At 35.9% G+C, this 26,212-nt stretch overlaps 1 protein-coding gene across 3 annotated transcripts in view; it reads left to right on the top strand.

The window, feature by feature from the left end:
• The window catches only part of SCAPER (S-phase cyclin A associated protein in the ER), a 508,094-nt gene that overhangs the window by 246,224 nt on the left and 235,658 nt on the right, over nucleotides 1-26,212 (top strand). For all 3 annotated transcript variants that reach the window (XM_030317623.2, XM_030317622.2, XM_030317624.1), the window contains 2 exons: nucleotides 11,935-12,000; nucleotides 23,401-23,527. In XM_030317623.2, the coding sequence (XP_030173483.1) occupies nucleotides 11,935-12,000; nucleotides 23,401-23,527 (193 nt within the window). The remainder of the gene's footprint in view (nucleotides 1-11,934; nucleotides 12,001-23,400; nucleotides 23,528-26,212) is intronic.

Raw genomic sequence — 26,212 nt, 5'->3', positions numbered from 1 at the left:
AAGTTCCAGTTAGTTAACATACAGTGTAATACTAGTTTTGGGTGTGGAGTTTAGTGATTCATCGCTTACATACAACACAGTGCTCATTACAACAAGTGCCCTCCTTAATACCCATCATCTATTCAATTCATCCCCCTGCTCACCTCCCCTCCAAGAACCCTCAGTTTCTTCTCTATAGTTAAAAGTCTTGTTTCTGGTTTATGTATCTTTTTTTACCCCTATGTCCAGTAGTTTTGTTTCACATATGAGTGAAATCACATGATATTTATCTTTCTTTGACTGTCTTATTTTGCATAGCATAATACTCTCTAGCTCCATCCATGTCATTACAAATGGCAAGATCTCATTCTTTTTATGGCTAATATTCCATTGTGTATGTATATGTGTGTGTGTATATGTGTAGGCACACACCCATATACATACACAATGTGTATGTATATATATATGTATACATATATACAATACATATATATACACATATATATACATATATATGTACATGTGTGTATGTGTGTGTGTGTGTGTGTATATATATATATATATATATATATATATATATATATAAATCACATCTTCTTTATCCATTCATCAGTCGGTGACATTTGGGCTCTTTTAATTTGGCTATTGGTAATGCTGCTATAAACAGGGTGCATTTATCCCTGTGAATCAGTATTTTTGTGCCCTTTGGATAAATACTTAGTAGTATAACTGCTGGATCATAGGGTAGTTCTATTTTTAACTTTTTGAGGCATCTTCATACTGTTTTCCTGGCTGGCCGCACCAGTTTGCATTCCCACCAACAGTGTAAGAGGGTTCCCCTTTCTCTACATCCTTGCCAACACCTGTTGTTTCATGTGTTGTTAATTTTAGCCATTATCACTGGTGTGAGATGAGATACCTCATTGTAGTTTTGATTTGTATTTCTCTGCTGATGTGGATGTTGAGCATCTTTTCATGTATCTGTTAGCAATCTGTATGTCTTCTTTGGACAAATGTCTATTTCTTCTGCCCATTTCTTAACTGGATTATTCACTTTTGGGTATTGACTTCTACAAGTTCTTTATAGATTTTAGATACTAACCCTTTATCAGATATGTCATTTGCAAATATCTTCTCCCATTCCATAAATTGCCTTCTAGTTTTGTTGATTGTTTCCTTTGCTATGCAGAAGCTTTTTTATCTTAAGTCCCAATAGTTTATTTTTGCTTTTGTTTTCTTTACCTCAGGAGACATATCTAGTAAGAAGTTGCTATGGTTAATATCAAAGAAGTTACTGCCTGTGTTCTCCTCTAAGGTTTTGATGGTTTCTTGTCTCACATTTAGGTCTTTAATCCTTTGAATTTATGTTTGTGTATGGTGAAAGAAAGTGGTCTGGTTTCATTCTTTTTGATGTTGCTGTTCAATTTTCCCAACACCATTTATTTAAGAGACTGTCTTTTTTCCATTAGATATTCTTTTCTTCTTTGTCAAATATTAGTTGACCATATAGTTGCAGATTCATCTGGCTATTCTATACTGTTCCTTTGATCTGTGTGTCTGTTTTTGTGCCAGTACCATATTGCCTTGATCACTACAGCTTTGTAATGTAACTTGGTCCAGAATTGTGATGCTTGTAGCTTTGCTCTTCTTTTTTAAGATTGCTTTGGCTATTCAGGGTCTTTTGTGGTTCCATACAAATTTTAGGATTGTTTGTTCTAGTTCTTTGAAGAATGCTGGTGTTATTTTGATAGGGATTGCATCAGCTGTCTAGGTTGCTTTGGGTACTATAGACATTTTAACAATATTTGTTCTTTCAATCCATGAACGTGAATGTTTTTCACTTTGTTGTGTCATCTTCAGTTCCTTTTGTAGGTATTTTATAGTTTTTCAGAGTACAGATCTTTTACCTCTTTGGTTAGGTGTATTCCTAGGTATCTTATGATTTTTGGTACAGTTGTAAATGGGCTTGATTACTTGATTTCTCTTTCTGCTGATTTATTATTGGTGTATAGAAATGTGACAGATTTCTGTATGTTGATTTTGTGTCCTGTGGCTTTATTGAATTCTTGTATCAGTCCTAGCAATTTTTTAGTGGAATCTTTTGGGTTTTCTATACAGAAACATAGAGTATCATGTCATTTGCAAATAGTGAAATTTTTACTTATTCCTTGCTGAAAAGCAAATGTTGTGTGTTGAAAGATAATTACTTTGACCCCCAAAGTTTTCCTTTCTGTTTCATGCTGGGGATCAAGCTGCCTAGGCTCAATGTATGTTAACAGAACATTTAGTTAAACAAGAATTTGAAAGAGAAATGTATCATTAGAAAATTTAAATACAGGTTTGATGCAATTTTATCAGTCCCTTTACCCTAGCATATAAAATACCTTTTTCTGGCAAAAGGACCCTCTTTCTCCCTCTTTACACTTATTTCTTGTTTTCCAAAACAGGACAGATGTTTTCTATTAGACTTTGGTTCTAAATACTTTGACTTGAATCCATCTATGTAATATAACTTTGAACAACTTCTCAGTGCCAGTTTCCTCATCTGTAAAATGGTTAACTCATAACTTTATTATGAGGATTACATCAAGTTAACTCACGTAAAGTGCTCATCACATATTAAATGGTGTATATAAATTTAGGAGGGGGGTGCGCCTGAGTGGCTCAGTTGGTTAAGCGTCCAACTCTTGATTTTGGCTCAGGTCATGATCTCATGGGTTCGTGAATTCGAGTCCTATGTTGGGCTCTGTCCTGACAGGGCAGAGCCTGCTTGGGATTCTCTCTGTCTCCTCTCTCTGCCCCTCCCTTGCATGCGCATCCTCTCTGTCTCTGTCTCTCTCTCTCTCTCTTTCCTCCCCCCTTTTTCCCCCTTCTAAAAAATAAATAAACATTTTTTTTAAATGTAGATGACACTGGGAATATTTTTAAAGTATGTAGCCAATATGAGAACGTCCCTAATTTTAAAGTAAGTGGTAATCTATAATTTGTCATTAACATAGTTCATAGCCTTGGAGAAAATTCCAGTTTAAGTTTATTTGAATGTTAGGTTTGTTGAACATTTAAAAATGAATCAGCATAAGTCATCACATTAATTGAATAAGGAGAAAAATCCTGATTCTCTCAATGGACTTAGTAAAAGCAATACATCCATTCAAGAGAAAAACTTCAGCAGAATAATATTATTGAGAGAAACTTCAGGATCTGATAAAGTATTAACCAAAACCTTAGAGAAGATATACTTAGTGATAAACTATTGAATGCATTCTCATTTAAGAGTAGACAAGGACACATCTGCCACTGCCCCTTTTTGTTTGATATTGTAGTGGAGATTGTATTGAAGTTAGTAAGTTTAGGCTGTGGGAAATCAGAAAGGGAGAAACAAAGTTGTTATCATTTATAGTTGTTATGACTGTGTACTCTTATTTGAGAAAAACTGATTTGGATAAAGAAAACAGAAGATTTGATCAATAAATGAAAATATAGAAAAAGAGGAAAGAGGTGATCTTCCTGAACAGAAATTTTAAAATAAAGCTGCTAGCACCAAAACAGAAAAGGTAAATTGGATGATGTCAAATTCAAAATGTGCTTGAAAAGATACCATCAAAGAAGTGACCAGACAACGTGCAGCATGAGAAAATACATTTGCAAATCATGTTCCTGTAAGAAACTTACAGCCAGTATATATGAAGACCTTTTCCAGCTCCATAATAAAAGGCAAATATCCCAGTAATAAACGGGCAAGGGATCTGAGTAGACATTTCTTGAACAAGATATACAAATGGCCAATATGATCACAAAAAGGCCCAAAATCAGTAGTCCTCAAGGAAATGCAAACAAGTTCATAATGAGATTCCACTTTCTACCAAGTAGGATGGCTATATTTAATTATTTAGTTAGTTAATTAAATTATTAAATTTGATAATTCTTTAATAATGAAATTAACAACAAATATGTGGATAAGTTAGAATCTTCATAGCTCAGTGGTAGGGATGTAAAATTGTCTACTTTGGAAAATACTTGCTTAGTTCCTAAAAAGTTAAACATAGAATTACTACTATGTGACATAGTAATTCCACTCACAGATCTATATGCAGGAGAATCCTAATTATATAGTAAAATAAAACTTGTATACAGGGGCACCTGGGTGGCTCAGTCAGTTAAGCGTCTGACTTTGGCTCAGATCATGATCTCACGTTCGTGAGTTCAAGCCCTGCGTCAGGCTCTGTGCTGACAGCTCAGAGCCTGGAGCCTGCTTTGGATTCTGTGTCTCCCTCTCTCTCTCTGTCTCTCTCTCTCAAAAATAAATATTAAAAAAATTTAAAAACTTGTAAACATATGTTACAGCATTATTGAAAACAGCGAAAAGGTGGAAATAACCCAATATTCGTCATCTGTTGAATGGTTAAGTAAAATATGTATACTCATACAATGAAATAGTATTTAGAAATAAAAAGAAATGAAGTAGTGATATATGCTACAATATGGATGAACTTTGAAAAGCATGCTAAGTGAAAGAAGCGAGTCTAAAAAGGCCATGTATCCTATGAAATATCAGCACTTACATGAAATATCCAGGATAGGAAAATTTATTTTTATTTCTTTTAATTTTTTTAATGTTTTTATATATTTTTGAGAGAGAGAGAGTGTGTGTGAATGAGTGGAGGAGGGGCAGAGAGAAAGGGAGACACAGAATCTGAAGTGGGCTCGAACTCATGACCCGTGAGATCATGACCTGAGCTGAAGTTGGAAGCTTAACCGACTGAACCACCAGGCGCCCCCAGGATAGGAAAATTTGTAGACACAGAATGATTAGTGGTGCTTAGGGATGGGAGCAGGAGGGGTAAAATGGGGATTGATTGCTAAAAGTTATTGTGTTTTATTCAATGAGTATAAAAATGTTCTAAAGTTAGATTGTGATGATGCATGCACAACCTTGTGAATATAATAACATTGAATTATACATTTAGATGGTATTTGAATTATATCTCAATAAAGTTAGTTTAAAAAATAAAATAGCAGAAATAATGCTACGTAAATGTACTGATAAAAAACAAAGACTTGAATTTAGAATTCTTGAATTATGTGAGTGAAAATGGCTTCGTAGGGAACTGCAGTAGTAGTCTATAACCCTATGAAAACAATGGATTAACTGGCAAAAACTGTCAGATTCAACTTTTGTACTGCTGGAAATTAATCAAAAACTTACTGCTACCAGGGGAAAACACAATGCAAAACAATCAACTGAACGTTTTTAAGAGAGTTTAGTGGCATTTTAATTTACCCTAATTACATCTTCCACTCCCTAGCTCAGCAGCAGCTTTGAAGACAACCACCTACATCCCTGATACAGGTACCTAGTACTACAGGGAGCAGATAAGACTTTATATTCGTGATGTGTAGTTGTTTATTTTGATCTGTTTGATGATTTTCTGAAGGAGTGGTTCCACAGGTTGCCTTTCTTTAACGTAACTCAGAAATCTCCCAGAGCTGCAGAGGCTACCTGGGGGCAGTTGTCAAAAAAAAAACAAAAACACTTAAAGGCAGATGTATTAGACAGTGCAGTCTGGGGCAAGGAAAAACACTCAGGACAAACAATAATCAAGAAGCTTGGGAGTGAGGTGCCTTGAGGAGGGGAGGGGAGGATTGAAATGCTTTCAGTAATAAGGGCTTTGAGGCGCTCCCACATACTGTGAAAAATCTAGAGGGCCAAATGCATGCCCGGAGCTGGATGGATACATGTTCAGAAAAGACCTGAGAATTTCCTAAGGTCTTATCTCTGGCTGACCTCCAGGCTTATATGCATGAAGAGTTGTAAACTGCCAGAGTTTTGTCATTTTGTCTCAACCGCACACACAGCACATCAGCAAATATGATATTAGGACTTTTGTTGTTGTTGTTGTCATTCCTGGTATTTAAGGAAAGCACTTGCATCACTAGTTGATCACGAAACTAACTGAACAGAGACTTTAGTGGCCATAGTGACAAAGAATACAAACTTTAGATGGTTAATTCAGAAAAGTGGGAGGGAGGTGAAAGTGGGTAATGGGCATTGAGGAGGGCACCTGTTGGACTGAGCACTGGGTGTTGACAATTTGACAATAAATTTCATATTAAAAAAAAGTTACCAAATAAATAAAACTACATCAAGCAGCAAAAACACACCCTGTCAGAGGAGGAGAATTTGATTTTCAGCATTGCCACATTATAATATTCAAAATGTCTAGTTTTTGACAAAAAGTTACAAGGTGTGCAAACAAAAAGGAAGTTGGCCTATACACAGGAAAAAAAAATTAATAGAAAATGTCCCAGGAGAAACCCACACATTGGCCTTAATACACAAAAGCTTTAAATTAAAACGTTAAAGTATACTTGGGATGCCTGGGTGGTTCAGTTTGTTGACTGTCCGACTTTGGCTCAGGTCATGATCTCATGGTGTGCGAATTCCAGCCTGCATCGGGCTCTATGCTGACAGCTCAGAGCCTGGAGCCTGCTTGGGATTCTATGTCTCCCTCTATCTCTGCCCCTCTCCCCCTCTCTCTTTCTCTCTCTCTCTCTCTCTGTCTCTCTCTCTCTCTCTCTCTCTCTTTCTCTCTCTAAATCATAAATAAACATTAAAAAAATTTTTTAAGTTAAAATATACTCAGGGAACTAAAGGTTCCATGAGAATGATATCTAACCAACTGGGGAATAGTAATAATGATATATTAAAATTATATTTATATTTTATTTAATATATAATTTAAATTATAAAAAGGATGAATAGAAATTTTGTAGCTGAAAAATACAGTGACCAAAATGAAAAATTCACTTGAAGAATTCAACAGCTAATTTGGGCAAGTAGAAATAAGAATCCATGAACTTGAAGATAGAGCATCTGAGATTATCTCTATGGGGGAAAGAATGAAAAAAATGAATAGAGTTTCAAAAACCTGTGGGACCAATACATGTTGAAGGGGAGTCCCAGAAGGAGAGTAGAGAGAGAAAAAAAATAGAGAGTAGAGAGAAAGAATATTTGAGGAAATAATGGGTGGAAAATTCCCAAATTTAATGTAAGATATGAATCTGCACATCTCAGACACACAACAAACTTCAAGTAGAGGAAACTCAGCAATCCAAACTGTTACACATTATAATCAAAATGTTGTAAGGCAAAGACAAAAAAATCTTGAAAGCAGCAAAAGTGAATCAGCTCTTCATATATGAAACATTCTCAATATAATTAACAGCTTATTTCTAATCAGAACCTATACAGGCTAAAAGGTAGTAGGATGACATATTCAGTTCCCTTGTAGAAAAAAAATCAAAAACAAATTGTCAACCAAAAATTGTATGTCTGGCAAAACTTCAAAAATGAAAGAGAAATTAATATATTTCGTGATAAATAAAAATAAAAAATAAGTATTTTTTCTATTTGATTTAAAAGACATTTGCCAAAAACAATAATTATCAAACTTACATTGATGAACACATAATATATAAGGATGTAATTTGTAATAATAGCATAAAGGAAGTACAGAGCTATATAGGAACAATATGTTTATATACTGCTGAAAGTAAGTTGGTATTAATTGCAACTAGATTGTTATGAACTGTTAATTATAATTCCCAGGACAACTGCTAAGAAGTTAATTCTGTGTGTGTATGTATGTATGTATATATAGAATCATACTAGAAGAAATGAGAAGAGAATGAAAATGGCACTCTGGAAAATTTCTAACACAAAACAAAGCAGTAGTAAGGTAGAATTGAGAGGGACAAAGATATATGGGAAATAGCAAAATGGCAAAAGCAAATCATTCCTCATTTATTACGTTAAATGTAAGTACAGTAAATATTCCAGTGAAAGACACAGGTTGGCACAATGGATTTTTAGAAATGATCCAACTGTATGTTTTTTTCGTGACTTACTTTGAATATAAGGACCCAAGTGGTTTAATATGAAAGGATGGAAAGATATTTTATGCAAAGTTTACCTCTACAAAATAATATAGCTGAAGTAGCTATGTTAATATCACACAACAAAGACTTTAAGACAAAAATTATAGGGGCGCCTGGGTGGCTCAGTCGGTTAAGCGGCCGACTTCAGCTCAGGTCATGATCTCGCGGTTAGTGAGTTCAAGCCCCGCATCAGGCTCTGTGCTGACAGCTCAGAGCCTGGAGCCTGTTTCGGATTCTGTGTCTCCCTCTCTCTGACCCTTCCCTGTTCATGCTCTGTCTCTCTCTGTCTTAAAAATAAATAAACGTTACGGGGCGCCTGGGTGGCGCAGTCGGTTAAGCGTCCGACTTCAGCTAGGTCACGATCTCGCGGTCCGTGAGTTCGAGCCCCGCGTCAGGCTCTGGGCTGATGGCTCAGAGCCTGGAGCCCGTTTCCGATTCTGTGTCTCCCTCTCTCTCTGCCCCTCCCCCGTTCATGCTCTGTCTCTCTCTGTCCCAAAAATAAATAAACGTTGAAAAAAAAAATTAAAAAAAAATAAATAAACGTTAAAAAAAATGTTAAAAAAAAGACAAAAATTATACAGTAGACAAGAAGGACATTATATAATGGTGAAAGAGTGAATCTATTAAAACATATATGCACCTATCAGAGCCCCAAAATATATGAAGAAAAAACTGACAGAATGGGGGGAGACATAGATAATTCAACAGTAGTAGTTAGAGGCTTCAATATCCCACTTTAAAAAAGGAACAGGACGGCTAAACTGAAGATCAACAAGGAAATAATAAAGGTTAATAACTTATTACAAGCCAACTAAACCCAATAGATGTATAGAGAACATTCCACCAAAAACAGCAGAATGTATACTTTGCTCAAATGATATGGAATATTCTCCAGCATAGACCATATATTCGACCACAAAAGTTTTCATAAATTTGTAAGTATTGAAATCATAATGGCATTTTTGACCACAAGGAACAGGTTTGAAATCAGTAACAAAAGGAAATTATACAAGACACTCTTTAAGTACTAAAGCAACTGGAACTCTCATACTTTTCTGGTAGAATTACACATTGGAATGATCCCTCCTGTAAATATTTTGGTAAATATGCTTATCATGTAAGCCAGTAATCCCATTTTTAGGTATTTATCCAAGAGAAGTTAGGACATTTGCCTATGTAACAACTTGTCCTCAAATGTTCATAGTAGCTTTATTCATAAATAGCCCCAATCTAGAAAGAAGTGAAATACCTAAGTAGAGATAAATAAATCGTGATGTCCACCCAATGGTACACTACAAACAGTAAAATCCATTAATTAATAATACATTCAGCACTATGAAAGAATCTCAAGAGATTTATGTTAAATGAATTTATGTGTGTATGGGTGTGGTAATTTGATATTCAGAAAGCCATAGTGGTAAAAAGCAGATGAACAGTTGCTAGTAGCAAAGGAGGAGTGACTCCAAAGAGACATGAAAACATTTTGTGGGGTGGTGGAAATGTTTTATATCATGATTGTGTTTTCAGTTATATTGGTAGACACAGCTGTGAAACTCATTTATACACTTTAACTTGTTTTATTGTATGTAAATTATATCTTAAAATAAGAGTAACCCACAAAATATAAAAATAAGTAAAGACAAGAAAAAACCCACTTTGGAATCAAGGGCTTGGGGGGTGGAGACAACATTATTTGAAGTAAGAGTTTTTTAAGAGTAAATCAAAATGGAAATTAGAGATTATTTGAAATTTGTGACAATGAGAGCACAAAACTTATGGGATGTGGCCCAAACTATTACAAATGAAATATTAGCCTTAAGTGATTTTATTATTTAAAGTAAAAATGGCCTAAACAATCAAGGAGCTAGACCCATATTCACATCAACCCCCATACAAAATAGGATATAAAAATACTTTTTGTTAGCCTGTGAAAAGGCTAACAAAAAATAAAATGGAGTAAACAAGCCACATTATGAATAAGAAAGAGTATGACTAAGATGACATCATTAAAAATGAGGGAATGCAGTATACAGCACTACGCTAACAAAATTTAAAATCTTTTTTTCTTTTTAAGAGAGATAGAGCAAGCGAGTGAGTGAGCATGTGCCCAAGCAGGGGAGGGACAGAGGGAGAGAGAGAATCCCAGGCAGACTCCATGCCCAGCGTGGAGCCCCACATGGGCTCAGTCTCAGGCCTGTGAGATTATGACATGAGCCGAAATCCAGAGTCAGATGCTTAACAGACTGAACCACCCAGGTACCCCGAAATTTAAAATCTTAATAAAGTAGGTCATTTCTACAAAATAAGTCATCAGAATTTAATTGTAATAGAGTACCTGAAAGGGTTTGTTTTCTGCCTTACCTCTCACTATCCCCACATTTTAATATTTTGCTCCAGCAGAATGGATCTGTACACTGCCTAAGCATAGCCAGTGTTTTCCCATGTGTTGAGTATTGCTTACTCACTTTTCTCTATTGTTACTACCATTTCCTCTTTTTTGTGTGTATTTGGATGCTACCTATTTTTCAAGCAAGTACACATTCCATTTCCTTCAGGACACTTACTTTAGCATGTTAGCTAGAAATAAGCACTTGTGGCAATAGTCATCTGTCACTTACTCTGCCTTGTAGACTTGGGTATCTTTTTATACTCTTATGTCTTCCTCTCCCTTACAGAGAATAAATTCTGTGACTATTCCCCCTATGTAGACACATCATTCCTGCTACATATATACCTCTCAGTTTATACAGAGTAGGAACTCTGGAAATAAATACTTACCTGATTGCTAAAAAGTGAATCAAGAGAGGATTCAAATTAGGAAAAAGTGGTTAGCTACTATTTCAGGTAAAATTAAGATTTTTGAGGGGTGCCTGGGTGGCTCAGTTGGTTAAGCATCCGACTTCAACTCAGGTCATGTTCTTACTGCTTGTGGGTTCAGAGCCTGGAGCCTGCTTCGGATTCTGTGTCTCCCTCTCTCTCTGCCCCTCCCCTGCTTTCTCTCTCTCTCTCTCTCTCTCTCTCTCTCTCTCTCTCAAAAATAATTACTTGCCACTGTAAAGTGGTTATTTTCCTGTTTTGATATTCCTTAATATTGTGGCTGATAGCAATGAGCATGCGGAGGTTGCAACAGCACATAATTTAATGTTGAACTCTAATTTAGTTATTCTTTTGTTCCCATGTATAACCTGTGCTAATTTGCTTTTTCCTTATTAGGGGTGTTGTAATTTGCATCTTTCATGATTTTTTTTATGAAGTATTGCTTATTTTTTCATTGTGATCTGGATTGATCTACATCATGAATAATTCTTTCATAGGTCACTAGACTAATTCTTTGAGACTAGGACTCTTTGGGTGAGCAGTTAAAATTTAAGTTAGTATTTTCCTTTTTTTCTTCCAAAAAGAGAAATTGACAAATTAAGTCAATATTAATGGATTGCTATAGTGACACCTTTGTTAGATTAACTGTTGATGGCTATCCCTATTGGTTCAGGCAAGCTAGAGCCTAGTTAGACAGTGGCAGAAAAGCATTATCTCAGATTTTTCCAAGCTTTTGGTATTTAAGAAATATAAATAACAAAACAAAACAAATCTTTGTCTCGTCCAGTAACTTTCACTGCCTTTCAAATTATTTCTAAAGTTAAATATTCTTGTATTCAGCTTTGCGTTATATATCTCTTAAGGTATATAGATATTTAGCCATTTCAACTATCTTGTAGAAACCTAATATGGTTTTAAATTTAATTATCATGAGTTTAACATTTCTGAAAAATAAGCAAGCACCATTCTGTACCATATCTGTAAACTTAGAAATGTTTTTATGAATCTCCTCTTTATCCTATGAGGAAATAATTTTTAGTCTTTTTTGATAACATTTATAGTATTTTAAAGAAATATTCTCAGAAATCAAAGTGTTAAACTAATGTTCCTAATACTGGGAGAGGAGAAACATAGGGTTTTAGATCATCATAAAAATTAGCAGCAAATTAACTGACAGTGATAAAACTTTTTTCTCTTCAGGGCCAAGGAATATGAGAGTTTAATGGAAACAAAAAACTCTGGATCTGACTCACCTTATAAAGCAAAGTGAGTATTTTACCCTATATTTTATTTCTCTATCTCACTGGTGTCTGCCTATACAAAAGTTTATCTGAACTTGTATTCCTGTGATCCTGTGCTTTGGTATTGGTTGCCTAGAGCTTCATTCTTCTAACACAGTGGTCTCCAGCCAGGGATGATTTTGTCAGGGGATATTTGTGCCTGGGGATATGTAAACACATTTTGGTTATCACAGCTTGGAGAAATGGTGCTACTCCCATCAAGTGTACAGAGACGCAGGGATGCTGTTAAACACTCTGCGGTGAGCAAAGAATTATCTCATCCAAAACATCAGTAGCGCCTAAGTAGAGAAATGCTGTTCTAGCAGAACAGGTTCTGGCAGTGCTGTTCTGGTTCTTGCTCTGAGGAGGCCTTGTTCAGGATTGTTGCCAGGGCCACTTGACAGATGAGGAGGATTTGACTCCACCACTGAGTATACATGTAACTACACAGGAGCTAAGTAAACAAAACCATCATCATTTTGCTTCTCTCAAATATGTTACCAGTAGAGGTGTGGTGAGGAAGATACTCAAAAACACTGCTGATGGGAGTGCAAATTAGTGCAGTCTTAGTGAAAGGCAATGTGAATCCAGAGCTTAGAACATACACTGCTGCTTGGTGAAATAATGCAAAATGTGCCCAAATATTTATATATAAAAATAACTATTTTACTGTTATTTTTCATAGTGAAAAAGTCAAGAAATAACTGCCACAAATTGAGGAATATCTATAACCAGTTGTTGGTGTAGATATGCTATAGCATTTTAATGTAGCAGTTATTTACATTTAAAACAGAAATATTGTTGCCTTCTGAAATGAGCTACCCACTGGGGCACCTGCATGGCTCAGTCAGTTAAGCGTTTAACTCTTGATTTCAGCTCATGTCTTGATCTCAGGGTCATGAGTTTAAGCTCTGTGTTGGGCTCTGTGCTGGACATGAAGCCTACCTAAAAAAATAGAAAAAGAAATGAGATGCCCTTAAGATAATTACTTTTATCACTTATTGTTTTGAAACAATTAGTCATTGCCATCCTAAAAGAAAAAAATGTGTAAAATATTAAAGAAGTTAACAAAATTATCAAGATTATGATACTGTATATCTGGAAAACCCAAGAAAATCAAGTGAAAAACTAGTAGAAATAAGAGAATAAATTCAGTAAGGTGGCTGATTACCAAATTAATGTGATAATATTTGGCTTTTCTGGGCCTTTGCCTCATTCCAGGCTCCTTACTTGTGTTCCCTCGTTTATTCCTCACAACAACTCAATGAGTTTCATTAGGGAAGCTAAGCCTTAGACAGGGTAAGTAACTTGCTTTAAGATTATGCAACAACATAGCCAAGCTACAAAATTAATACTTTCCTTTCTGATGATCAGTTAGAAAACATCAATATCATTTACAATAGCAATAAAAAATAAACTAAGAATAAACTTGACAAGAAATATGAAGGCTCTATAAAAATTAAAAACCTTAAAATCCTAACAAAGGGTATAAAAGAAGACTTGTATAAATGGAAAAACAAATTACACTCTTGGATAGAAGACATGGTATAGTAAAATGTCAATAAAATAACAACCATTTTAAAAAAGAATCATTTTAAAGAACATACAGAAAAATAAATGAAAATTTCTAGAAAAATAATTTTAAGGGATAGTGAGGTAGGACTGCACTTACAGATATCAAAGTATTTGTTAAAATATTTTTGCACTGGGACATTAATAAAAATTCAAATTGATGGAAGAGAGTTTTAAAAACAGTCTAGAAATAGATTAAAATATTTGAGCAAATTTAATATATGATGGTGAGATAATGTTTACAAAGATAGCCACAACTCGAGCCATTCCTGGGGGCATGCCCCTGTGCAATCTAATATAACTTTGCCACTATTACATCAAGTGGTGGACTCTATTTCCTTTCCTCTTGAATTTATTCTGGACTTTTGACTTGTTTTTGACCTGCAGACGACTACAGAAGCACTATGTGATTTCCAGGACTTGGCCTCGGAAGTCTTGAGGCATCTCTTTCAACCTCACTTTCTTGCTCCCCTATGATTGCCATGTAGGGAAGCCTGGGTCAGCCCCCCGCCCTCCCACCTTGAGGATGAGAGATCACTTGGTCATGGTGATAATCCTCTTAATATGTAGTTGAATTCATTTTGCTTGTTCTCTTGAGGATTTTTGAATCAGTGTTCATAGGAGATTTTAAAATTTATCAAGCCTCTGCTTGTGTTACATTTGCTTATATCCCATTGACCAAAGCAAGTCATCTCACCAAGTCCAGGGTCATTGTAGGAGGAGAGTGTACAAGTCATGGATAGCAGGGTGTAATTCAGGAGGGCCTTTAATGTAAACAGTCTATTTCAGAACTTTCTCTGGATTCTCCTCTTACTTGACTGGCCACTCTTTTTCAGTATCTTTTGCTCGGTTCTTACTTGTCTCCTTGACCTCCAACATTAGCATGCCTATGTCTTGAGCATTCAAACACAGAATTATTCCCTTGGTAATCTTACTCAGTTTTATGACTGTAAACGTTTAGTCACTGATGGATTTTAAATTTAGGACTCCAACCCAGCCCTCTCCCCAGAACTCCAGGCTCATATATCCAACTTCCTATTTAGTATTTCCACTTGGATGTCTGTTTGTTCAGTTGGACCCCTCAAGTGAACGTGTACACAATTAAACTCTTGAAATTTGCTCCCAAACTTTACTTATATTTTTTGCTCGTTTTAGGAAATGGCAAGTCCATCCTTTAAGTTGAGACTAAAATCTTTAGAGTCATCCTCTTTCTCCTCACACTTCATTTTCAGTCCATCAACAAATTCTGTTGGCTCTGTCTTTAAAATATATTCAGAATCTGACCACTTTTCATTACCTCCATAGTAACTATTCTGATTTAACCTACCATTATCTCTCATCTGGATTAATTTAATAGCCTCCTAATTAGTCTTCTACTGCTTCTGCTTTTCCTTACTACAGTCTGTTGACTACTGGGCAGCCAGGACGTTTGTTTAAATTATAAGCCTAGAAAAAATAGCAGTAGCAATAGAAGCATAATTTTTCAGTATCTCCAGATCTTCACATAGAAACCAGGCAAGTAGTTAAGAAAACCAAAAACCCATGGCAGTGTTTAACAACAAACCACCTTACCAGATATCTCCATGAAATCCAAAAAACAAGTAAATCCAAACAGCCTTAGGTACTGCATGTTATTGACATCAGTGTGAAAGAAAGCAAAAAGAAGCAACTGGAATAACAGATGTAAGGAAAGAAGAAGAACCCCAAAATAACTAAGGTTTTCACTGCAAAGTACAGGGAACCAATTTGAAAAAAATCACTTGAACCTCATTTTCAAGTAAGTTCCTCTGGGAGGGCTCATGTGAACAGTGTTGCCTTGCTCTTGCATATCAGTAATTTTATGCCTTCAAAAATTAGTTTTGCCAATGGCAAAATTATTGACCCACATTTTTTTTCTTGAGGATCTTCAATCTTAAAAAATGAACTTTATCTAATCAAAATTGTTAGACTTCAACATAATGACTGTGGTGAACCTGATATAGTTTCTTATAGAACTAATACTGATGGCCAGAAGAAGAATATTACATAGTAACTGTATCTCATAATTTTATAACATAACTAAGAAAAATATCAGTGAATATGAGGAGAACGTTTGCTAATAAATTAAATGTTCTCTAATTATATTGGTAATGATACCAATAATGTTATTCTGAGTCTGTTCTGCATATAATATGCGATAAAGTAAAAGATATTATGCAAACTAAAATTCTTTCATCCCCTGTGTTCCTGAGAAGTTGAGTCCTGAGTTTACAAGAAAGGAGAAAGGAGATAAATGTAATATAGAAGAGATGAGGTAAAACCCCTGTAGGACTGAATTTGAATTAAATGAATTTATGAGGTATTTTATCTTTCAGAAAGTGTTATGTGTATTTGTGTGTATACATATTTGTATATGTATGTGCATATGTATACATGTATATATATGAATGTATGTGTATATGCACACATTTATTTCCTAGCTCTGCCCATTAAAGAGACCTAGAAACAATGACCAACATAGTGGCAGTGAGCTCACTGATTTGGAACTTGAAATATCATTTCTCATGAAAAGAAGTGAGAACTTCTTAGAAAAATGCCTAATTCTAGATCTAAATGCCCTGTCATACTAGATGGCAAGGAGGCTATCAAAAACTTCTAGCATTTTGTCAAAGGACTCAGTAGCCAACTTAAGAATTTTATACTGGACAAAGAAGATCATTTGACCTTCCAAAAGGATAATTATTATAACTGATTTAATTTGGTAACCAAATAGTAGATGAAGTGTCTTCTTATTAAAATATTCTAGCCAATAAGTGAAAATGACTCTTTCTCTCCTCCTCTGGTTACCCCTCCCTTTCCAGAAAAATTTAGTCCTGAAGTCATTAGATGAGAGAATACCAAGCAGCCATCTGCAGTGTTGAGATGGCTGGAGACAACAGTGGCACAGTGGGGGATGTAAGAGCCTGAGGAGGCTGAGGTGGACATTTGTGCAGGGGCATGAGGAGTGGCCATATGTGGAAGCTCAGAGCCCCAGCAGAATGAAGGGAGCTTCCATGTGAGGTGGGGCATCATGGCCTGGCGTGGTGAGTCAGAGCAGAATGAGGAGGGCATCTCTATGGAAGAGCATCCTGGCATAGTCTGTTAGAGCCCACGTGAAGAGGGAAGCCTGACAAAGGCTGTTGAAACCCAAGCAAGGGTGAGAGAGCACAAAAACCCAGAGTGGGGAGTCAGAGCCCAAGCTGGGACATAATAGCATACATATAGAAACAAAGATGGGTGATATGTTACATGTGGGGGAATTGGTCAAATAAATAAATAAATATATTAAGGATGATGAAAGGCAGATTGCTCACTACTGGAGAAGAGTTAAAAATATATCCAGGGGGCGCCTGGGTGGCGCAGTCGGTTAAGCGTCCGACTTCAGCCAGGTCACGATCTCGCGGTCCGTGAGTTCGAGCCCCGCGTCAGGCTCTGGGCTGATGGCTCAGAGCCTGGAGCCTGTTTCCGATTCTGTGTCTCCCTCTCTCTCTGCCCCTCCCCCGTTCATGCTCTGTCTCTCTCTGTCCCAAAAATAAATAAACGTTGAAAAAAAAAATTTTTAAAAATTAAAAAAATATATCCAGGAAGAATAGAAAGACCATGTAGTGAATTGGAATTATAGGTATCAGTTTTAATTTGTATTTTCCAATATGTAGAAATAGAAATATAGATGTAACTGTGTTGATTTATTCATATATACATATAATATGATAATATGTATATGACATATATAATATATGTAATAGTAATATATAATAATATAATATATTATATATATGTATATATTTATATATATATATTTATTATATACACATTTCCTAGCTCTTTCCACTGAGAGTCAGGGCCTTGAAACAGCAACACCCCAATAGCATTGAGCACATCAAGTATACTCATGTAATGTGAAGGCAAGGTGGTTTCTCAAAAGGGGAAGTGGGTTCTTTTTTCTACAAGAAGGGATGCTGGCGGGCAAAAATGAAAGATACCCAATATAAGAGGTAACATGTACACTGATTTTTGTCATCTGATCTAGGTATTTCTTAAGATCTTACATTTAAAAATATAGGCTTCACCATATTATTTAAAAATATAGGCTTCACCATATTATTTAAAAACAGAAGGGGAACCAATAGCCCTAAAACCGTTAAGGTGTTTATGTCTTCTTGTCCATCACACTAACGAGCAATATTTCTTCCTAAAGTGGACCCAGTCTCCTTTCTTACATTTTTACAAATCATCCCAGTGATCTAATGAACCCTCCCCAAAACTTTACTGTGACAAAAGTTAGGGCTTCTTACAGAAATACATTTACATTTCACATTTACCGGTGACATATATGAACTTAGAGTTGTTGTGGGAATTTAAGTTTTGAGAAGAAAGTACTTGACCTTACAAAATTCCTCACAAAGCCCTTTATCAGACAGATAATTCTCATGTTCTAGGCTGGGAGGTACAGCGCCTCTACTTTTTCTTCCCATGCTAGAAGAATTTTCTGCCAGAAGTAACTCAAATAACATTTTCTGTGTTAAAAACTGGATCCTCTAAACAGCTTCTGTTCTTCCCCTGTAGGGAAAATATAACTTTCAGGGCCTGAGTCCCGACAGTCTATAATTATTCATAGTATGAATCAAAATCTGATGCTTTTTTTTGAAAGGGGCTATATTATTTGTGGTACTTCTGTGGAGGCAGGGAATAAAACAGAGGTTTATCTCATGTTACCAAAGCATCCCCTTGATTTGGCATTCTTCCTTGAAGGGTAGGTTCATATGAGTCCCAGATTTGATTTACCTCAGGGTGAAATACAAGCCTCTTGTATTCTGTGAATTAAAATGGTCCTTGTGCCTCCCTAAGTACCCCTGATTTTCAGTGGAATGTGAGCATTCTTGGTAAGAATACTGCTAGATTCATATGCATCCATGGCTATGGCTGGATATTTAGTTACATGGTGTGCAGGCTTTATTCAGCCAAAAGCTGAAGTGGCTACTTATCTGTCACACAATAAACTTCATTGCCAATATTCCTCAACATGATAAGGTCAGTAACTTTAATCGGATGGGACTCCAGCCCATATTCGATTAAAAGGGAAAAGAAGTATGTTGTTCTTATTCTGTGTCTGTGTTTTTTATATTCCCTTTTTCCTTGTGTTAGATTGAGACCTTCTGTCAATGAATAGTAATAATAGTTGATCATTTATTGAATGTCTCCTTTACTCCTGAATGGTGTTAAGTACATTACATTATTTGTCTCGGATCTTCAAAAGCTCTGAAAGGAAAGAAAAGGAGATATATATAAGATAAATATATATATATTACACATATAAAATCTCCACTTTTTTTTTTAATTTTTTTTTTCAACGTTTATTTATTTTTGGGACAGAGAGAGACAGAGCATGAACGGGGGAGGGGCAGAGAGAGAGGGAGACATAGAATCGGAAACAGTCTCCAGGCTCTGAGCCATCAGCCCAGAGCCTGACGCGGGGCTCGAACTCACAGACCGCGAGATCGTGACCTGGCTGAAGTCGGACGCTTAACCGACTGCGCCACCCAGGCGCCCCAAATCTCCACTTTTAAGGTGAAGAAATTGAGATTCAGAGTAGTTAAGTAATTGTCCCAGAGTTTATATATGTGGTATGTACTGGAGCCAGAATTCAAGCAAAGGTATGTCTGATATTAGAGTTTATATTCATTCTTTTGACTTATCAAAGTAAACTTCGTATGGATAGCTTAGATTTATTTATTTCTATTAATTTATTTTTATTTATTTTTTGGCAATGTATATATATATATATAAATTTATTGTCAAATTGGTTTCCATACAACACCCAGTGCTCATCCCAACAGGTGCCCTCCTCAATACCCATCACCCACTTTCCCTTTCCCCCACACCCCAAAGCCCTCAGTTTGTTCTCTGTATTTAAGAATCTCTTATGATTTGCCTCCTTCCCTCTCTGTAACTCCCCCCACCCCCGCCCCGGTCTTCTGTTAAGTTTCTCAGGATCCACATAAGAGTGAAAACATATGGTATCTGTCTTTCTCTGCCTGACTTACTTCACTTAGCATAATACTCTCCAGTTCCATCCATGTTGCTACAAATGGCCATATTTCATTCTTTCTCATTGCCAAGTAGTATTCCATCGTATATATAAACCACATCTTCTTTATCCATTTTTCAGTTGATGGACATTTAGGCTTTTTCCATACTTTGGCTATTGTTGAAAGTGCTGCTATAAACATTGGGGTGCAAGTGCCCTTATGAATCATCATTCCTGTATCTCTTAGGTAAATTCCTAGCGGTGCTATTGCTGGGTCATAGGGTAGATCTATTTTTAATTTTTTGAGGAAGCTCTACACTTTTCCCAAGCGGCTGTACCAGTTTGCATTCCCACCAATAGTGCAAGAGAATTCCTGTTTCTCCACATCCTCGCCAACATCTATAGTCTCCTGATTGGTTCATTTTAACCACTCTGACCTGTATGAGGTGGTATCTCAGTGTGGTTTTGATTTGTGTTTCCCTGATGAGGGGTGACATTGAGCATCTTTTCATGTGCCTGTTGGCCATCTGAATGTCTTCTTTAGAGAAGTGTCTATTCATGTCTTCTGCCCATTTCTTCACTGGATTGTTTTTTGGGTGTGGAGTTTGGTGAGTTCTTTATAGATTTTGGATACTAGCCCTTTATCTGATATGTCATTTGCAAGTATCTTTTCCCATTCCATAGGTTGCCTTTTAGTTTTGTTGGTTGTTTCCTTTGCAGTGCAGAAGATTTTATCTTGATGAGGTCCCAATAGTTCATTTTTGCTTTCAATTCCCTTGCCTTTGGAGATGTGTCAAGAAATTGCTGCGGCTGAGGTCAGAGAGGTTTTCCTGCTTTCTCCTCTAGGGTTTGATGGTTTCCTATCTCACATTCAGGTCCTTCATCCATTTTGAGTTCATTTTTGTGAATGGTGTAAGAAAGTGGTCTAGTTTCATTCTTCTGCATGTTGCTGTCCAGTTCTCCCAACACCATTTGTTAAAGAGACTGTTTTTTTCCATTGGATGTTCTTTCCTGCTTTGTCAAAGACTACTTGGCCATACATTTGTGGGTCCAATTCTAGAGGCTCTATTCTATTCCATTGGTCTATGTGTCTGTTTTTGTGCCAGTACCATACTGTCTTGATTACAGCTTTGTAGTAGAGGCTAAAGTCTGGGATTGTAATGCCTTCCGCTTTGGTCGTCTTCTTCAATATTACTTTCACTATTCGGGGTCTTTTGTAGTTCCATATGAATTTTAGGATTGCTTGTTCTAGCTTCGAGAAGAATGCTGGTGCAATTTTGATCGGGATTGCATTGAATGTGTAGATAGCTTTGGGTAGTATTGACATTTTAACAATATTTATTCTTCCAATCCATGAGCACAGAATGTTTTTCCATTTCTTTGTGTCTTCTTCAATTTCCTTTATAAGCTTTCTATAGTTTTCAGCATACAGATCTTTTACATCTTTGATTAGGTTTATCCCTAGGTATTTTATGGTTCTTGGTGCAATTGTGAATGGGATTAGTTTCTTTATTTGTCTTTCTGTTGCTTCATTATTGGTGTATAAAAATGCAACTGATTTCTGTACATTGGTTTTGTTTCCTACAACTTTGCTGAATTCATGTTGGATAGCTTAGGTTTAAATTGTAGTTCACCAGTGCCTTTTTGAGCTGCATTTGCTGTTGTATTCTTTGAGAAATTTAACATTTTTACACAAATATTATTTAGGTGAAATTGTATTCTGTGGTATTATTTATTTGTGAAGAAAATTTCCTTAATTGAACTGACTAATATGGTTTGGAGACAAAAGCAGATTTGGGATCACAGGCCTAACCCCACTAATACCTTTTACCAGTTGTGAAACCTTGGGAAAGTCACTGAATTTGCCTGAGCCTTGGTTTCTTCATTTTTTTCAAATGGGAATAAGACTAATGGACATTATTTTCATAGGATTATATAAGATCATGTACATTATGTTGTAATATATGGATATTATTAAGACTAAAGAAGAAATTTCTTCCTAGCCCATTCATCATTAAATACCTGTTGAGTGCACTTATGTAGAGATAGCACATTTGGTGCTGTTAATAAGGCAATGAATAGGTAGACACGAGCCGTCTTTCATGAAGTTAATACTATGCTTCTGTACTGTTCAGTATAATAGCTCCTAGCTATATGTGACTATTTAAATTATTAAGATTAAATGCAACTTAAAATTCAGTTCCTCAGTCTCACTAACTATACTTCTGGTGCACAAGAGCCACATTTGGCTAGCAGCCACCATATTGTACAGTCCAGATATGGGACATTCTCATCATTGCATAAAGTTCTGAATGGGAAAGGCTTGTGATGAGTGCTTTGAAGGAATAGTCAAATCAGAGAAAGTAATGTTTGAACTGAAAACCTGAGGATACATAGAAATTTTCTAGATAATGTGGAGGTGAAGGAAGCATTTCAGAAGGAATGAATGAAGAGCATTTGCAAAGACACTGAAGGAAGACGAAGAGAGTTAATTTTGATCCAGAAAGACTTCATGTACACAGAGTCTGTGTGGCAGGATTAGCCCTACATGGGCAGAATCGGTCTTCTTTGATTGTAATAGGAGAGGCAAAGGAGAGTATGGGTGAAATATACGTAGGCTTGTAGGTTTTGTGGCAGAAAGTAAAGATTTTCTTGTTCTAGTAGTTCCATTTTCACTCCGAAATGTAAGATCTTCTTTTGAAAACAAGAGGGAGAAAGGAAAGGATGGAGTTTTGAAGAGAATGGATAATGTATGAAGCAAGCCTTTATGGAGAGTGAGCAGATTAGACAGATTTAGTAAGATCCTGAATCTATAGTCATAGGAAGATCAGAGATGGAAAAGGCTTGCTAGATGGTAATTATCCAGCTAAATAAATTAATACATCAAGACACTGAGAGTGGTGCCAGCCCACAGTAAGAGTTAAATATTAGTGATTATCACCACTGCTGCCATTTGACTGGTAGGAGTAACAAACAGAACAACAGAAAGGCAATGTAGCATGTTTAGCAGAAAGTGACTATAATCTTGGCCTACAGAATCTATCACAGATAAAAATGGAAGTGAGACAACAGGGGGATGATGTATAGGGGAGAAGTGGAGAAATCTGGAAGTGTTTCTGGTGAATATCTGTCAGTGGGCTACTTAAGCGAGTAAGTGGAAAGGAGAAGAGGATTGCTCAGAGTGAGGTACATGAGACAGAAGAAGTAAGGGCCACAAAGAAATACTACACATAGTTCACTTGCAGGAATCCTACAGTCTAGGTAACGTGTTTATTTTTTGGTGAAAAGCAAATGTTGCTGTGTTGTCTAAGTAAATGACATCAGCAGTGGCAGGCAATCTCCAAATTACTTGTAAATTGGAACGTGGGAGTTTGACATTTTGAGACTTTACAGTGCTTACAAAATAATATCCAAGCCTACCTTGAAGATATAAATCAAAGTATGAAAACCTGCTGAGTTTCTTATACTCATTTTCTCTGCCATCATTGCCTCACCTTCTCCCCATCTGCAGTTCTGTTCTAGTTTAAGTGTTACACAGAAATTGATAGTAGCAATGTCCTAGCTAATCTAGATGGACAGTACTGTCCTCTAGTTCTGTTTTGTACCATGAGGACTAGGAATGGTTTTGTTTGTTCCTCCCCAAAGGTGTTCTGTGAAGCACTTTCTACTACAATAATGAAAGTAGCTTTTGTTTCAAAAGGTTTAGGAAAATGAAATATTATAGTCTAATTCATTAATGTCATTCTTCCCTTTCATTTTGTATTGAAGACTTCAGCGATTAGCCAAAGATCTTCTAAAACAACTACAAGTACAAGACAGTGGCTCATGGGCAAACAATAAGGTTTCTGCTTTAGATCGGACCCTAGGCGAGATCGCTAGAATATTGGAAAAAAAGGTATGTAACTAATCTCTGGCCTTTGGCCTTAATCTTCGTGATTCTTTCTCACTATGACAGGACATAGGATTATAAGGCTGACGCTCGCTTATGCATTTCTTCTGTGTTTCCAAAAGCTGGTCAACCACTGATGGATTATTTTTTCCTTTTGTTTCTGATTAATTTGGTATAGTTTTTAGTCATTTTAATTGAAATCCTCAACAGCAAAAACAAGTCATATTTTTCCACACACAAACAAAATAAAATAAATTTAAAAGGAATCACAGTAATAAAGATATACAATTTTATGCCAGACAATGTAAAACTTTAAATTATAAAGCTCATAAATCGCAACCAGATTTCCATAAGCACCAATTTCCTTACTGTTTCCAAAAGAAGATTTGGCAGTTTTCTTTAATGACTTAGAGTCATAAATGTTTTTGTGACAGTTAAAACATTCTTAATGATCTTTAAATGATCTTTATTATTCACTATAGAAAACTTTAAATATATCAAGAAGAAATAAACTCCCTATAATGCCCACTGTCGATATTTTATTGTATTTTCTTTTAATCTTTTTACTGGACATTTCTTACATTATTTTATCTGACTACCTGTATCATGAATATTTTCCTGTGTCTTTATAAATTCATTGTAACTAAATGAACATACCATAGTTTACACAATTTATATCACTTTGGTGGTTTCTAATTTTTCTATTTGATGTAATAGCTATCTTTGTTTATTATCTAAATTTTTTTGTTTTTTGTTTCCTGGGTTTAATATTTATAACATTTGAGATCTACAAAAAGAATGTAGTGACAAAAATAACCCAAATATAATGAACACCTATGAACTTACCATGAAACTTAAAAACTAGACTGTTCCCAGTACCTCTGTGGTTCCCAATGCGATCCTTCCATATCCCATTCCTGTCTCTGCTTCCCCTGAAGGAAATACTGTACAGTATTAAGGCAGTATCTTTTCTTTTTTTGTTTAAAAAGAAGAATATTTCTTTGGTTTTTAAGAGCTTTATTTCTTTATCAAATGAATGTTTTCCTAAGTAATATATTACTGTTTTGCTTGTATTTGAACTTTATAAAATATACTGTAGACTTCTGTCAGTTTTTCAATCAAAATTATGATTCTAAGTTTTATTTAGGTTTACAATGTAGCTGTTTTTCATTCATTTTCTCTGCTGTATAGTGAGTACTTCACTGTGTTAATTATAACACAGTTTTTAAAATCTCTTTTCCTGACATGGACATTGTTTTTCAGGATTGAATTCATTCAGGGTTGAATGTGTATGGGGGTGTGAGAGAGAGAAAAAGAAAAAGAGATTAGAAACAGTGCTGCTCAGACATTCATGTATCAGAGCAAATGAGCAAGAATTTCTCCAAAGTGGGGAGCCTTAGACTTCAGTCTACATCAGAATCACCTAGGACTTGTTAAAACACACCCCACCTTGGGTTTTTGACTCAGTGGGTCCCAAGAATTTGTGTTTCATAGGTAACACTGATGCTGCTGGTCCAAGGGTCATATTTTGAGAATCATTGCTCTTGTCTAGGACATATGCCTCAGGGGTGGAATTACTGGGTTTTTAAGCATATGAATGACTACCTTTACAAGATAGTGTTCAGCTGCATTTTGGCATCAGACAGTATAGTCCTCTGTAGGAACTAGAGCAGCAGAGCCACAAAGAGTCAGTTCTTCAGTATAACACATCCCTTTCAGAGTGTCGGAGAGTTCAGAGACTGCTAATCGTCAGACGTGTGCTAGATGGAGTGTTTGGAGGCTTAATATGCTTTAGAAAAATGTCTGTTTTTTAAATTAGCACATACTAATTATTTTTATTTTTATAAAGGGTAATTATACTTTGGACTATAGTTTACTTGGAGATACCACCATGTGCACCTTATCTCATGAATATTGTTTTAGATTGAAGTAATCACAGAATTTTTGAGGAAAAAGTAAAATGATCTATGTAAGAAAGGTATTCAGTATGAAAATCTAAGTAAAGTTACTCTGTTCACAAAGGAGCAATTTACTGGAATACTACTGATTCCTTATAATTTGAGGGAGAAAAATGTAGTCTGGCTCCCAGTCTAAATGGTCTGTGTCAGAAACCTTGCTGTAAAGCTGTCCTTAGAGTATACACTGCAGGACCACCTGAGAGTCTAAACTTACCTACAATAAGATCCTTTTGCTATTTTTATAACAAATCCTTTTTACTTAGCCAGGACAGACTCACTTTATGTGAAATTCTCTTCATAGAGTTATACTGACATTTCAGTGTAATTCAGCTGATATTTATGATTTCAGTCTAAAAATTGTAAATAACCTTTCCTTTTTGTTTGGAAAACTGCCTGGAGTAACAAAATCATTAGAGCCAAAGCCAGGTACCCAGTGAAGGATTTGAAGACATCCTAGAAGTGACAAGGGTGAGACTGATGGAACTTGAGCAAGCACTCACTGAGGAATGGTGGGAGATGAATCTTGAGCTCTTCACCCTCCTAATTGAGATCTCAACACACTGATGCTTTCTGTTAGTGCTTTGATACAGTTTTGCTTAGATACTTTTTCTGAAGTTCTGAGAACTACGTTAGAACTAAGAGGTTAAACTTGTGATGTACAAAAACATTCCTGCAATGAGAGAGATCAGGAAACTGAGGAAACATGAGTATTGTAGTACTTACTCTTTGTCTC

The sequence above is a fragment of the Lynx canadensis genome, chromosome B3 (genome assembly GCF_007474595.2).
Source record: "Lynx canadensis isolate LIC74 chromosome B3, mLynCan4.pri.v2, whole genome shotgun sequence".
NCBI lineage: Eukaryota > Metazoa > Chordata > Mammalia > Carnivora > Felidae > Lynx > Lynx canadensis.
Note: the sequence above shows the minus strand (reverse complement) of the source record. Positions and strands in the feature narration are given on the sequence as shown.